This window comes from Cydia strobilella, chromosome 11, assembly GCF_947568885.1.
Source record: "Cydia strobilella chromosome 11, ilCydStro3.1, whole genome shotgun sequence".
NCBI classification, from domain to species: Eukaryota; Metazoa; Arthropoda; class Insecta; order Lepidoptera; family Tortricidae; genus Cydia; species Cydia strobilella.
Window position 1 is genome coordinate 15386213 of NC_086051.1, and position 15848 is coordinate 15402060.

A 15848-nucleotide genomic window follows, 5' to 3' on the forward strand; every position below is an offset into this window, starting at 1 on the left:
AAAGTTCCAGTCCTGCTGCCCGTCCACATTGCCAGGTTCCAGGCGTTCGGTTAGAGCTCGACACATGAAACCATTCGTTTTAACCGATATCTCCAGAGGAGGATGGTATGCGTCTGACCTTGGAACCAGTCCACCATCCGGCATCTCCAGTACCACGCAAGTAGGAATGCGCTCTGACATCAGCACAACATCTAGTTTACCTCCATGAGTATTCCTCACCTCATTCGTTTCTTTCAAACCACAAACAGTTAAAAAATAACAATAATAACTTAGAACATTTTGGGACGAATAAACTGGATTCAAATTTAGGTCACCGATGATAAACACTGCACCCTTTAGCGTGTCAATCACAGACTCCACCTTGTGAAACCAGGTGAAATAAGTACCGTCTGTTGCACTGGGAGGAATGTAGATAACGCACATATAACACACCACTTGTTCAACAACAAACGTCACCCATAAGTCTTCACCACTTGGGGTCTCCAGATGTGGACAGCGATGCAGTTCCAAATCAGGCCGTGCCGCGAGGAGCACACCACCGCCGCGCGCGCCTGTGGCGCGGTCCCGGCGCAGCACGCTCCATCCGCCGCACGTTAGCTCAGCGTCGTCAACCGCATCAGTGAGGAACGTCTCGGTCACTGCTACAATATCAGCGTCTAGTGATAGAAGACTTTGTTTGAAGAAGCTAAGTTTGGTGTTGAGAACCCTGACATTCTGATATACGACTTCTATCATAGACTCCACCTTCCGCTTGGCGTCTGGAGATACCTGAATCCTTGGCGTTGTTGTTGTATGATCGAAAAAACCACGCTTTTACTCGAGCGTTCTCAGGCCAAACTTCCGCAGATAGGCATTTGTTATAAAGTTCTAGTGGGACACCAATTTTATATGATTTGTACGGTCCTTTGGGCTTGAGCTCCTGCACCGTGCACATTTTTTCCGGGAACATAGCCTCTAGGTACGCCCGTATTTCATCTGCGCCTGACACCATGTTCCACAGGTGTATAAATTTGCGGACCTCCACCGCTTTAAGCGACGTAACATCTGGCCCTGCTGTGCCCCGCACACATGATATACGTTTTTTAGACGTTTTTGCCTCTTTGCCATTACCTGCCGGAGGATAAAACTATAGATCATTACATCTACACGTCAGTAAGTATTATGTCAAGGTGTAGTAATGTAAGTAGTAAAAGGACAAGTACTTCTAGTTATGTACTACTACAACACCCTCGTCTTCGTCTCCCGCATACCACGAGTACATCGGAATCTTTATACCGACTGCCGATAGTGCCGATACACCCATGTCCTCTACAGGACCAGAATACCGGTATTCGCCATATTGACTTAACGCCCGACCACAAACTACTAAGAAGAAGATACTACGTATCAGGGAGCCTAAGGTCACCGAAGGACGTTATTCAGTTCCAGTCACCTGGCGTTTATAAAATTGATTGCAGTTGTGGGAGTTCCTATATCGGAGAAACAAAGCGCACCATAGCAGAAAGAGTTAAGGAACATCTCGCAGCTGTCAAAAATCGTCAAGCGAACAAGTTTGCCGTGCCTGAGCATTTACTGGAGTCAGGACCAAAGGACCAAACCACTGGATTGAGCTGCATAACCCTAAAATTCTTTCCACGGATCGCCATTTCTACAGTAGAAAAGTACGGGAAGCTATTGAAATCAAAAAACATTGCAATTTCAATCGGAACGAGGGTTTTAAGATCTTATCCACATGGAATCCAGTCATTTTCAAATGTAAGCGGAAATGAATATCGAGAATCGATAAATCGAATATCTTTAGTGTTGTGTGTCGACAGAGTAACATACCTAGTGCGCAAAACGTTCAAGCTGATAAACAAGACCAAGTTTAGTGCGGGTAGTCAGAAAAACTCGCGCGGCTAGAAGATGTTGATGTCAACTTTAGCCAGTCTTCTCCGAGACCACGGGGACAACGTCGTCCTCGAAACATCGGAGGTAAATCTTAAAATTTAAATACGCGATTAAGTCCCGTTTTACAATTTAATAATTTCTTTGTCGTTTTACAATTACATGAATGTAAAATGTATAATTATTGGTGCAATTCGGGAAAAAGTACGTTTAGCATAGCAACCCTTAACACTGCTGCTGTCATGGCATAAATGTCAATGTCTAAAGTGTCACATCACATCTGTGCTGTGCCGTGCCGAATGTCGTGTCGTGTCGTGTCCCTTGTTTTGAAAAAGTTTCATCCCTCTGAAACATAATATATTGTAATCAAAATACCAAACTAAACTTGCACGCCATGACTGAAAAATCGCAAAAGACAGCAAAAGTTGTCGTGCTTGGAGACATCGGGCGTAGTCCACGAATGCAATATCACGCTCTATCACTCGCCAATAGCGGTCTAAATGTAAATATAATCGGCTACTTAGACAGTAAACCACTGCCCGAGATATTAGAGCACGAGCATATCACGATAACAAAGCTGTATCCATTGTTATTTAATCGAGGGCCGAAGATAATTCAATATGCGATGAAAGCGATATGGCAGACGATAAGTTTGCTTCTAACACTGTTTATAACCGGTAAATGCCACTATCTGCTGTGCCAGAACCCGCCGGCGATCCCCACATTGCCTGTTTGTAGGTTCTACTGCTTATTAACTAAGACAATATTTATCATTGACTGGCATAACTATGCGTACTCGATAATGGCGCTGGCTTCGCCGAATAGATTTTTGTTGAAGCTAGCGATGGCTTTGGAGAGGTATTTCGGCCAATCCTCGCACCACAATATGTGTGTTACATATGCTATGAAGTCAGATTTGTTCCAGAACTGGGGAATAGAGTAAGTTGTTATTTTATCATATAAGATAATTGGTAAAATTATTTGATAACTTCAGTAATTACATAGATTATTTACTGGTTAATAATTATCACTACACTACATAGTATAAAACAAAATCGCTTCCCGCTGTCTGTCTGTCCCTATGTATGCTCAGATCTTTCAAACTATGCAACTTTTGATATGGTTTTCACCTATCAATAGAGTAATTCTTGAGGAAGGTAAGTGTATAATTTGTAAAGGTTTTGTGTTACCCCTGCGAAGCCAGGGCGGGTCGCTAGTCACTGATAATAAGTGAATGTGCATAGAAACACTTCTAGCCTTGTTGCACTAAATTATTGGCAACAAATATGCAAAACATAATAATTTTCAACTAAAAACAGACTTTAGCCAGAAAGGAATTCCACAAACTTGTGACTGTTTTAGTGGCACATTTAAGTAATTTCAATTCAATTCAATTTATTTATTTATGACAACACTGGCCCATAACGGTTAGTAACAATTAAGGTTAAAAACTAAGTGTTAGTGGAACACAAAAAACAGAAAACGACAAAACAAAAACAGACAGCAATAAAATTCTTACAACTCACCTAATAGCGGTTATGACACATTCAAAATGCCGCATTATAGGTGAGTCGTATCAGTGGTCAGGATGGGGTTGGAGCTGGCCCGCACTCTGCAGAGCAACGAGGCAATTCTCTTGCGTATTATGGCATAGTAGTCATCCGTGTGAGCTTGCGCAAACATGCCCGATGCGCTGCAGAAACGGGACAGCCCCAACAACATCCTGAAAATTATAACAGTGTCAAGCATAAGGATGTTAAACCCATGTTGTATTGTATTGTAGTTCGGGCGATTTTTCCGCAACTCGAAACCCATGTTAAACCAACCTCTTTTTTTGCATGCCCCTTGCTTAAATTCCTATATTTAAACTTATTTACTCATTTTCACACATTTTCAGGGCAACAGTCCTCTACGACAGACCTCCAAAAATGTTCCACCCTATAACACTTGAAGAAAAACACCAATGGTACCTTAAAATAAGTCAGCAATACCCAGAGTTTAGTTGTCCAGGGAGAGAGTTGCTCAACCATCCTGCGGGAGACATGGTCACAAAGACCGCTTTTACCAACTTTGTGAACAACAAGGTGGAGATTAGGGCAGATGCTCCTGGACTGCTCTTCAGCAGCACCAGTTGGACACCAGATGAAGACTTTGCAATTTTGATGGAAGCACTTCAAGGTGATTTTTTTACTGATTCTTGGGTGTATTTCTTAAATGAACACATGAGGTCAATGTCAGCCTGTCAGGTCTTGAAACAGAACATAAAATGTTATTAAAATAACAATTCACAATAAATTGAGGGGGGTCAAGATTCATGCCATGTCTGAATTTTTGTAACGTATTTTGCAACTATAATAACTTGATAGCTGTTGCTCTTGTGATATTGCAAACACAATTCAAAATTGTTTTAGAAAGCTTAAAAAACATGTAAACTTTTCAGTTTATGAAACCACATTTGATGTAACAAAGAAGCTGCCCAAACTGATCTGTGTAATAACCGGAAAAGGGCCAATGAAGCAACACTACATAGACCTCATCACCTCCAAAAACTGGCAACATATCAAAGTAGTCACGCCTTGGCTGGAAGCGGCTGATTATCCTACCATGGTGGCTAGTGCGGACCTAGGAGTATGCCTTCATACAAGCTCATCGGGTCTAGACTTACCTATGAAGGTTGTGGATATGTTTGGGGCTGGGTTGCCAGTGTGCGCGTATGAGTTTAGCTGGTGGGTTGTTAAGTTTTGCAAAAATTTGATTTTTGAGATAATTGGCCATGCTACATGTACTACCTTTAGAGCACGTCTATCCTATTATTATGCGCATACTTGTCAAGAAGTCCTTGTTTTTAGGGTTCCGTACCCAAAGGGTAAAAACGGGATCCTATTACTAAGACTCCTCTGTCCGTCTGTCATCAGACTGTATCTCATGAACCGTGATAGCTAGACAGTTGAAATTTTCACAGATGATCTATATCTGTTGCTGCTATAACAACAAATGCTGGAAGTTTTCGGAAATTTCATAGAAAATTAAAGGAACTTTCCTTTTGGCAACGGAAAAAATTCTGTCCGAAAATTTTCAATATGGAAATTTTGCAATTCCGGAAACTTTCCGGTGGCACATTAGTAGTAATTTCTTAATAAGTTAGTTTTTCATTTCAGCATTGATGAATTGGTTGAAAATGGTGTAAATGGATACACATTCAAGAATAGTGATGAGCTTTCGAAGCGGATTATTGCATGGTTTGAAGACTTTCCCAATAATCAGGAACAGAATAAGGTAAAAATAATATTTAGGTATTGAGACTGCCTACAGTCTATAACGTGAGTTGGGGCAGGGTAACTTACTCCAGTGTAACTTATACATTGTTGTTCTCGAATTGATCCAGAATGTTCAACTTGGTTTTACCATTGTTGCTGGTAATACTGGTTTAATCAATCCAACTGAGATCAAAGCAAATATAACAGACATATAAAGTAGTACAAAATATTGCAGTCTCATGGGAGATAGCCCTTTTCACACTACGCCAATGGCACAGAATAAGTAATAGTATTATCATACAGAACGGCCACGCACCGCCCCGCCCCAACTCGAATTACCTCGCCCCGCGACAGCAGATACGACCTTTTGGTGAACGCTCAGTTCGGTTTTTAAGCAACTTACTCAGAACGACGCATGCCGCGTGTACAGACGTGCCATTCACACATAGAAACGCAAATGATATTTGATGTGTAGCGTGTGCGCGGTGCGTCATTTTGAACCTTGCTCGCGCTTGCGCCACCTGGCGGTCATATCTGTCGTAATAGACGCGTTTTGTTAGAGAGTGAACCTTCTGTGCTAGTACTATTATTTATTCTGTGGTTATGTAGAAATCTTTGCTCTTTTCAAATGTATACAAATGTATACTAGAGGCAAAGGCTTAAAAATTACCATCTTGTAAGTTAGAATAAATCCATTTGTTATTGATGCTTTTGCAGGTAGCAGCAGATATGAGAAAGGAGTTAGAAAAGTTCCAAATGTCTCGGTGGGAGAGCAACTGGGACTTGCGCGTAAAGAAATTCTTCCAGTTTTAATCACAACTTAGATGTATTTATTGTCAATTGGGGCCAAATAATGTTAATATTATGATATGCAATAATAAATGTATTTTGTTATATTTGTTTACTTATTTTAACACTTAGGCTCATGCTTTAATGCTCATTATTTAATTTGAAATTATTATTATGATTAAGGAACTTACATTACAACTTCAAGTAGGTATGGAGTCACGTGACAATTATTCTATGTGGTCTGATTCGTGGATTCCTTAAATTATACTCAAGACACTAAAAGTAAAAGGGATGCCAGGAAAACTGGACTGGATAATCTTCAGTATGAAGAAAGTTGTTGTCTATTGATCTAAGCCTAACACATTCAACCTAAGAGTACTATTGAGTATTTATATATATTGACCATGAAAGAATATTGTCGCTTGTTGATAAGGTTGATATCTAATTGAAGCTATATGGAAATAGTGCCTTACTGACAAGCAACAATAAGTACCCTTTTGGTTGAAAATGGCACAATTTATTGCAAGATTGCTCCTTAAATACAATTTTGACATTTAATATCTTGTCCCAGTTGGGTCAACCTGTACTTCCATGAATCCAGCTGTAAAGGTTTTTAAACAAAGAAAGACAAACAAGAGTTTAAAGCTTATTATTTAAGAAAATACATCTCTTTTGCACACACTCACACTAAAAGTCTTTCAATTTCTTGCTGAATACCCTGAATCTGTGGCTTCAGTTGCGAGCCCTCATTAACTGTAATAGAGCAAGCCACAATAGGGCGGGAGACACCGCACGCGCGGCCCAAGGCCTGCTTAGACCGGACAAAGACGTAGGGAACATTCTTATCCTCACAGAGCAGCGGAATGTGTAGTACAATCTCCAAAGGCTCAGCATCAGCGGCCATAACGATGAACTCAGCGAGACCTCTGTTCAGGGTCTTAGTAGCTTCATTAGCACCTTTACGAAGCTGCTTGTAGTTTGCTGCCTGTTGGACCAGGTTCAGCATCTTGCTGGTCAACGGCGCGTCTGCCAGCGGGTACGCTTTCGGGTTAACTGCGGCTTCGGTTTCGCTCTGAGATATAAAAAGACAATACGAGTGTAAATCAATCGAGTGAAATAAATGCTTGTGGTGTTTAAATTATGCAATATGTGAACAATAAATGCTTTCAAGTTTGAACTTCTTTTAAACAGGATATCTCTTAGTATTTTTTAAACCGAAACCTCGTTTGTTTAAGGTTTCATAACCAAACTCATGTGTGCGCGGTTAATATATAACCTCAAAACTTTATTATACTACTACTTATTAAAGTTTCCTATTTTTATTAGTTTCCAAATGTTAAGGAAAGTAGAAAAAATGCTAACATTCTGTAGAAAATGAACATCATAATAATAAACACGTGGACTTACCATGTTGCTTGTTTTTAAAAGTTCAAGTGGCAACCTCTCCGCGATTTCTCGCTTCACTGAGGTAACGGTATCCAGGAAGGGTTTGAGAAAAAGTAGTAACTATTATTACTTTCACCGCGTGGGATAGCCAAAAGCCAGGAACAGGAATACGAGGAATGTACAGTAAAAGCACGAGTAGCTGGGCCGGAGTAGCACACACGCGTGCACGAACGACGCTACGCTAATGTGACAGTGACAATAGTGACAGTCAACAAAATGTCATGTTTCATTTTACTTTTAAACTATTTGAGCTATAATTTAAATCTCTGATCTTCTTGCACACCCTTCCGCAAACATTTTGTTATTTCCCTCTCTACCGCTAGAGCACGCAAGGGTGCTGAGATCTGAGATGCACATATTTAAATTTCTATGTTGTGTGTTCTTATGCTACCAAAATCGAGAAATTGATAGATCGAGACAAAAAGTATAATAGTAAAGAGGATATAAGATAGAGCGGTACTGTCATAGTAAATTTTGTAACCACTATAAATTCACTGCCATCTATCGACATACTTTAAAACTAAAAATGAAGATTTATAAAAATACGTTAAAATGTATTTAAATATAGATAAATGATTTTTTTATTTGCTTTTTATATAATTTAGACCCATGTTGTTTCACTGATATGCGTTAAAATTATAAATCACAAACGAACCCGTCAACGCCCTCTATACGAGAGTAGGCCAAAGCTAGTGGCGCCATCTGATCGAGAATCAAATTTTCGTGATTTTCGAGGCACGTTTTTTCCTTAGACTGTATCCATCTATTACGGAGTTATATCTATCTTTGATAATAGTATATGGATCGAGATAGAAATTTGTGACGTGCGACTGCTGCAAAGAGTAGTATAATATATGACTGCTGTCTCTCGCGGAGCGAGTTATCCCGCGTGTAATCATGTGCTAGCCGTGCTGGACTCGTGTGAACGCGAGGGCAGTGCAGTGCAAAGAGCAGGACTTGTTTTGCAAGTGGTGTGGTTAATTGGCGTCTGACCCTAAGCTTTTTTCCTATTTATTTCACTCTCTACAATTTCAATTACTTCAAGCTCATCCAGAGCTATTTTTGCAGCAATTTTTAGTAAGTGGCGTAAAGGTTGCCGTTGTCGCCGTCGACGCTGCCCTCAGTGGTGCCAGAGCACTGAAAACTAAAATACGACCCCGTTCTAAAAAAAGTACGATTTTACCAAAAAAGTACAATTTCATTTTTTGTTCCAAAAAACAATATAAAGAGCAGAAGTGTTTTAGAAACGGGCGATTTTTTCAAACTGATAATCCACGAAAACTACATTAGTACGCAAGATAGTGAGGTACAAAAATACCAAAACAAAGAAGTCACAAATTTTTACGCAAATAAATCGTACTTTTTTGGCCTGTCACTACTATTTCTACGCCATTTTAGCATAATTTTGAACCGCTCATACGAAAAGTAGGTAAAATCGTACTAAAATGTGCGGTTTAGCCAAAAAGTACGATTTTAGTACGGTTTTGGGCGGGGTACGTTTTAAGTACGTATGCTGTTCAAAAAGTACGTAAAATCGTACTAAAAGGTACGATCTGGCAACACAGGCTGCCCTCGTGTGAAACGGCATTAGCAACCACACTTCGAAACTTGTTTTACAGTACATATGGTGCTACTTTCTCGCACTAGTGCGTAAAAGAGCACTTTTCGTGCATATGTCGAAAGTTTAAAGGGCCATATGTACTGTAAAACGTTGTACGATACACGTGCGAATAGGTAATTCTCAACTCGTGTCGATTTAAAACACTCCCTGCGGTCGTGTTTTAATTTATCACCACTTGTTTCGAATTTCCTCTTTTCCGCACATGTATCGTAAATAACTATTTTAATACAGTTGCTCAAAAAGTGCTACTTTACGTAGCTGTTTCGCGTGCGGAAAGTTGGTTTTAATGGTTTTCGCGAACTAGTGCTTTTTACTTTTCTAATTTTTTTTTAATTTATACTTGTTCCAATTCATGACTACTTATTGATGAGTGTTAATATTAGTTTCCTTTAAATTTCGTAATCAACATAAAAACCTACTGTTAATGTAAGAATACAAAAAATGTACATATTTCATAATTTAATTACTTACCTCATTATAACACGTTTATTTTTTAATATTGAATATTGAAAACCTTGAAAACCGTTCTTAATAAGTTGTCTGAATGGAACGGAATAGCTATGGAAGGTAGAGGTAGGAATAGCTGCCGAAACGCCTGTCAAAGAGGCGTTTTTTTCTTACTTTTACTACCTACTAAGAGGCTTTTTTAAGTTTCCAAAGTTTTTATTCCTTACTTGTTGTTTTTATTATTTTTTCGCAACTGTATTAAAAAACGTCGTTCGATACACGTGCGGAAATGTAATTCTTCACTCGTCCCGAGTCTTGCTCTGTTATCTCGGTACTCGTGAAGTAATGACATACTTTCCGCACTAGCATCGAAATGTACTATTGCATGTTTTTGTTCAACCTTCTACTTGACACACACTACTTTTAATATAAATTTTATTTCCACTAAGTATTTACTTACTAGCGCGGCACGAATATATTTATTATTTTTGCTCACTAATTTAATTTAATTTAGTAACTGATTGTTGTGTTTTTTCTCATGTAGGTGAATAATTGTTATTCTTATGAGCTATTTAAACCTGAGACCAGCTAAAAGCTTCATTCCCTGATCTGGTTAGTTGATTAAGAGCCGATTTTCCAGTCCCCAGGTAAACTTAATTCGTTTGAATATGTTTTATTCGTTAGTTATCGGAAGAGTGAAATTGTAACTGAAAAATCAGCCCTTAAAGACCTCCCGTTTTAGGCCGCCTTTGACAACTTTAAATGTGTAATTGACAATCTAAAAATAAAAGAAACTGTAACATTAAGACAGTTTAATTTTAAATATTTTTCACTTCCTTTAGAAAATTATTTCATATGGTATGATGAGAATTTATTTTACATTTGCTTAGGCATTTCTGAATTCAACAAAATTGTCTTACATTGGATGTAATTTAAAACTACGGATCCAAACATTGACAAGTATGACTTTATGTATTGTGGGACGACTTTTTGACGAGTTAGATCGTTAGTAAACTACAATCGACATCCTCTAAGCAACTCTAAGGCACCCGTCAAACTGTCGACAATCAGGAGAAACGGAAAATGGGTTAGTGAGCCGCATGTTGTTTTAGCTATGAGGTCATGAGCCCATGAGTGGGTATTACTCGCATCACTCTATCTGTATATACTCGTAGGATTCTTGAGCGAAAAATACTCGATTGCTAATCGCTTTCGCGGCGCACAGCTGCCGAGCTGCCTAGGAACTTTCCCTTACATAGGTATGCTGTTTATAACCATATCAAACTTGCAAAAATACCATGTATCCAACCGTCCACACTGACCCTGACCCCCATGCATAGAAACTTGTTTGCAGGGGGTTACAGTTACAGGGGGGGGTGGCAGTTATCTCTGCAGCTTACTGTACAATATAAAATCATAAATTAAAGTATTGTCTCCTTCACCGTAATTAATTGTCACTGTCTTTAAACTAATGAATACCACACCACCTTCCATGTATAATTGTCTGTAACTCATAAGGGCCCTCCACACTCATGCGCGAATCACGGCACGAAGCCGCGAACGTAAGTATGGCGTCAATTTCGCAGATTGTTCACACCTTCGCGCCTTACTCCCCGTTTTTTGTCGGTGTTTTAGCCCGCGTCAAAGGAGAAGCAAAGCGCGAACTTACAAGACTCCACATTACACATTATTTTGGCTCATCTGTGGCAAGTTAAATATGAATTATATTATAATAAGCGGCTATATTTTAAGCTTTCACAACAAAACAAAATGGAGAAATAGCTACATAGGTGCGATGTTGATGCCGTAGACAAATGACAGTTAAACTCGATCAGCTGATGCTTTTGCGCCATCTTGTTCCGAACCAAACTGCGAAATCGCCGTGAAGTTGTGAGAGTGTGGAGTCATACGTAAAAATCGCGATATGTTCTCTCCGAGAAGTCGCGCCGCGATCGCACATAGTCTGAAGGGGGCTATACGACTAACATGCAATGCAAACACCTTTTCAACGGCATTAAAAAGAACAATAGGGACACAGTAAATCAAATACTTTGCTTCAGCAATCTATTAGAAGACACCAACAATACTTCACTATCATTCGTTTATAACTGTCTTTAGCGATTACATTATGCAGTTAGTTATCACACTTATGCGAATCCGCACGGTGCTTCATGTGAGAGCGAGACAGCACTACGGCCATTCATAGCGGTGTCTCGCTCACATACGGGAGCAGCGCATTTAAAGAGCCCTCCACACTCATGCGCGAATCACGGCGCGAAGCCGCGAACGCGACTGTGGAGTCTAGTTCGCTAATCAGCGAAATCTACTCCACACTCGCGTTCGCGGCTTCGCGCCGCGTAGTCTGGAGCGGGCTTTATGTGAAGACCAACTTAACCATACTCTCCATGTCACTTAATCAAAACTAAAACTAAACACTATCACTGCTGCTGCTGCTGCTGCTGTTTGTCCCTTAGCCACTGGTTTTGGTTCTGCTGATTCTGCTGATTCTGATTCTGACTCGACAGAAAAGCGAGATGCCCCTTTGGGCACCGGTTGGCATAATGTCCTTTCGTGCCGCACTTAAAGCAGGTGACTTCCTCAAGCGGCTTGTGCATCATGCGCTGAGTGCGAGGGCTCTCGGAGTTCTCATTTTCGTTGGCCGGCTTGATGTAGCCGAGCGCTCGGTACCGGGCTTCTTCTTGGCGTTGGGCTGCTTCGCGTTGCTGGAATAATGAGGTAGTTGTGAGACATAAATTGAGAATGCGTGCAGGTACCTTTCGCCAACTACAATTCAACGGAACTACGCCGGTGACCTAAATAGTGTTCAGGTTTAAATTTGTATATATATGTTAATCTATAAGGTATTTGTAATATGGGTTGCCTGATTAAAATTAATAATTAAAAGAAATTGGTGCATCGCAGTTGATTATGGTGCAGGACGACATGCTAACTCGCCAACTTTTAGTAGATCATCGTTGTTATCTGATGGTAGATGGTACGACAAAAGATTAAAATTTGGAATTTTTGTGAAAGTAGATTGTTGCCAACCCTTTAGCTTCAAAGGGTTGAAAGGGGATGTGTTGCTTAAAATTGAGTTCAAAAAGTAATATGACATCATATAACCATGCTCAAGGCGAGACATTTTGTACTTAACCCATCACACAAATGTCTAACACCTAGTTCAGCATTTTTCTGCTTAAAGTTTTCGCACTAACAGACTATGATAGTGAAATTAGTATTGGAGCTATTGTTTTGCTATTCTGTACATACATATAAAAATCAGCTAGGTATGGTCGCTGGTTAGCAATATTTCTTACCTCTGCCGGTATCTTATTACACGACGACGCCTTATGTCCGACTTCAGAACAATAATGACAAACAGGCAACCGCTTAGCATCCTTAGTTTGTTCCGGCGGCGCAGGTAACTCGAAGCGCGGGTGCATGTACTTGCAGGAGGGCCCTTCAGGGCACATCCCGGCTAGGTAGTTGGTGCACAGCACGCGGCGCACGTGGCGGTGCCGGCAGTGCGGCCCGTGCCGGCAGAAACCGCGGTCGTACCTGGAATTTCGTTTCAAAACATCGTAATCTAATAATGTCGTCAGATGTAGAGGTAGTCCCAATGAAACCACTGTATCTGGCTTTCCCTAGGTTTAATTCAATCAAAATAAACTGTAGTCTATTTCAATAATAACAAGAGGAGTTTTCTAACTTTGAAAATCATAATTTTTTCAGGGCATTTACTAATAGGCTCAGCTCAATTGTATTGTACACTAAGCTCTTAGTTATTAAGGATTTAATAAATGTATGTATGCCTCAGTGTAACAGTTACTGGTAAACCAATAAAATAAAAATAGGCGTATTAATTTACTACTAAGATTATTTAGGGGAGACTACTCTGAAATTGGTCTAAGGATTGAAAAAACATCCACTATAGCCTTGTACAGTCACCTGCATTAATATGTTACACAACGAAGGCCGCAAAAATATCTGACACGATCTTATTTGTAGAGTCATAAGAGTGTGTTACATATTATATGTGTCGTTTTCAAACAAAAGGTACCACACTGTCGCTTGCCATAAGGACGCAGTGACAGGATATTCGTATATGGATACAAGCAAATTTCGTCCTTATAGTAAGCGACAATGTGATACATTTTGCTTGGAAACGACACATATTATTGCAGGAACAGGTATTGACTGTACCGCCACCCCATAAAAAATATAGCTAGAGAGGTTTGTATTTGTTAACCCAAGCAAAAATACAACTAGATACAAACCTCAATTTCATTTGTTAGAAATTTTATGAGACAAAAGAAATATTTGTTTTTATGTAAGTTGAAACTCTATTGAAACAGTGTAAATAATGTACATTATGCAGCTGGAGGATAGGCAATAAATATGAATTACTAGCTTTTTCCCATGACTGTCTGCATGGAGATAGTACTTTAAGTAGCTTATTTTTTAGTCAATCTACTTTTTATTGATTACCCATACAAACTTCAACCCCCCCTTTTCACCCCCTTAAAGGATGACTTCTGGGATAAAAACTACCCTGTCTATCACCGGGACCACAGAATAAGTAATAGTATTATCATACCGGGACTCAAACTATCTCTATACCAAATTTCAAAAACTTGGTTCAGCAGTTTAAGCGTGAAGACACACACACTTTATAATATTAGTATGGATTGCACAAGTATTGAGCAGCAACAGAAGAATATTTGTTTTGAATAAAATAAGGAATTTACCTTTCATAAACATAAATGTATGTTATAACCGTAAACAGCGGGAAGACGTTGATAGGTGGCGGGAAAAAATGTAAGATTTTGAACCTTATGTAATTCTATTTTAAGTTCTAATTTCTTCAATAAAATATCTCGAGTTATCAACTTCTTCCTCTCGTGTACCAAATTTTATAATAATTATAATTATTAGTGGTCAAAAATATTCAGAAACCTGATCATAGGCAGCCAGCAGCAACAGTATGATGCTGTTTACTCCCACTACAGCATTTCACACATCATAATTTATTGTTAAAGAGTTTTGTCAAAAAATTTTTTTTTTAATACAAGCTTTTACTAGTGACTGTATTTTTCTTTTAACAGGCAACTAGTACTCATCAAGACAATTCTAACAAACCCAAAAACAATTGGGTTGTGTTGTTTTATCACAAAGTTCCTATGGCCACCTTTCTCCATCAACAGATCAGCTCGATGGTACCATAATATTACATTGTCATCCAACTTACATATGTATGCAAATTCTCAGTTTAATTAATTAATTGCAAGATTTGACCCATACCCATATAAACATATAATGAGGACATTGCTTCAGGTTCATGAGGTATTGTAGCTTTGCAATGCTCCTTGACTTACCAGGGACAGTCTTTGATCTTGCTCTCCGGGTCTATATGAAGAAACGGGCACTCCTTATTGTGACAGGCATTGAAACGGGCGTAGAAGTAGCACTCCGGCATTTTGGACATATCATACTCGTGAAGGAACTCGCACTGGTCACCCTTCTTGCACAGGCCGCGCAGCCAATGCTTGCAAACCACCGTGCGGTCGCCGCGGACGTGTCTGTAAGGACATTGAGGTCCATTTGTACATCCATTAGGTTGACTGTAAAATTCGCATACTGCTGCCGTGGACTCTGAAAAATCAAGGGAAAATGTTTCATATGTCACGTAAAACGTCTCAAATAACCAGTAGCCAGGTATATCACTGTATTATTGGTGTAAAATCACACTTACTGTCCATTCCGGGAAACGGCAACGGTAAAGCTCCATATTGCTCGTCTAATGCAAAATCTATATCGAATTTGATATGATCTACGTTAGCGAGTAGGACCTCCATTTGAAATGCTAAAATTGAGACTATTTATAAAGAAAACTGCAATAAATTGCTTGCAGTGCACACCGATGCAGCGTTGACATTGACCAGCTTGACTTGACAGTTTTTTTTTTTATGAACAGATAAGATAAGGCGAGTAGCTTTTTTTTTTATGTGATAGCAAACGAGCAGACGAGCCGCCTGATAGGAAGCAGTCATCTTCGCCCATGGACGTAGGCAACATCAAAGGAGCCACTTAAGCATTGCCGACCCTTGAGAACCTTATGAGTAGCTTCGTTACTTCGTTACATAAAAATCAAAATAAATTACAGTTAGCCAACATAGAGATATAAGTAATTTTGAAAATGAAAATGAAAAATGAAAAAATGTTTATTGGTTCCTTACAAGTAGTTTACAGCATGGGATGGGATCTTCTTTTAAGCATTAGATATGCTTGTGACAGAAAACCCCGCTCTTCCGAAATCGCTAGTGTATAAACCATTATGTTTGTGTCTTTAAATCTAGTATTTAACACTTAAATCTAAAACTAAATACTTCTTTTATACTAAA

The 15848-nt window shown here is 39.4% G+C and overlaps 4 protein-coding genes across 4 annotated transcripts in view; 2 read left to right on the forward strand and 2 right to left on the reverse strand.

Annotated features, from left to right (window-relative positions):
* Positions 1–15848, forward strand: part of LOC134745631 (integrator complex subunit 15) — a 359171-nt gene that overhangs the window by 339934 nt on the left and 3389 nt on the right. The gene's annotated exons all lie outside the window — the stretch shown is intronic.
* Positions 2173–6040, forward strand: LOC134745553 (chitobiosyldiphosphodolichol beta-mannosyltransferase). Its single transcript, XM_063679618.1, has 5 exons — positions 2173–2826; positions 3785–4065; positions 4328–4613; positions 5046–5163; positions 5862–6040. The coding sequence occupies exons 1-5, from the start codon at positions 2282–2284 to the stop codon at positions 5955–5957; spliced, it is 1326 nt and encodes a 441-aa protein (XP_063535688.1). The 5' UTR covers positions 2173–2281; the 3' UTR covers positions 5958–6040.
* Positions 6569–7564, reverse strand: LOC134745648 (NHP2-like protein 1). The gene is made up of 2 exons (XM_063679771.1): positions 7341–7564; positions 6569–7005 (listed from the first exon to the last, which is right to left on the reverse strand). Exons 1-2 carry the CDS (start codon positions 7341–7343, stop codon positions 6616–6618), a joined length of 393 nt encoding a protein of 130 aa, XP_063535841.1. The 5' UTR covers positions 7344–7564; the 3' UTR covers positions 6569–6615.
* On the reverse strand, positions 11570–15394 carry LOC134745554 (cleavage and polyadenylation specificity factor subunit 4). The gene is made up of 4 exons (XM_063679619.1): positions 15200–15394; positions 14823–15099; positions 12765–13005; positions 11570–12170 (listed from the first exon to the last, which is right to left on the reverse strand). The coding sequence occupies exons 1-4, from the start codon at positions 15300–15302 to the stop codon at positions 11886–11888; spliced, it is 906 nt and encodes a 301-aa protein (XP_063535689.1). The 5' UTR covers positions 15303–15394; the 3' UTR covers positions 11570–11885.

Coding starts and splice junctions, on each gene's coding strand:
- LOC134745553 (XM_063679618.1), top strand. CDS start 2,282: ATGACTGAAAAATCGCAAAAGACAGCAAAAGTTGTCGTGCTTGGAGAC. Junction 4,614..5,045: donor TGCGCGTATGAGTTTAGCTG/GTGGGTTGTTAA, acceptor TTTTCATTTCAG/CATTGATGAATTGGTTGAAA. Junction 5,164..5,861: donor ATAATCAGGAACAGAATAAG/GTAAAAATAATA, acceptor ATGCTTTTGCAG/GTAGCAGCAGATATGAGAAA.
- LOC134745554 (XM_063679619.1), bottom strand. CDS start 15,302: ATGGAGGTCCTACTCGCTAACGTAGATCATATCAAATTCGATATAGAT. Junction 15,100..15,199: donor GCCGTTTCCCGGAATGGACA/GTAAGTGTGATT, acceptor TTGATTTTTCAG/AGTCCACGGCAGCAGTATGC. Junction 12,171..12,764: donor GTAATAAGATACCGGCAGAG/GTAAGAAATATT, acceptor TCATTATTCCAG/CAACGCGAAGCAGCCCAACG.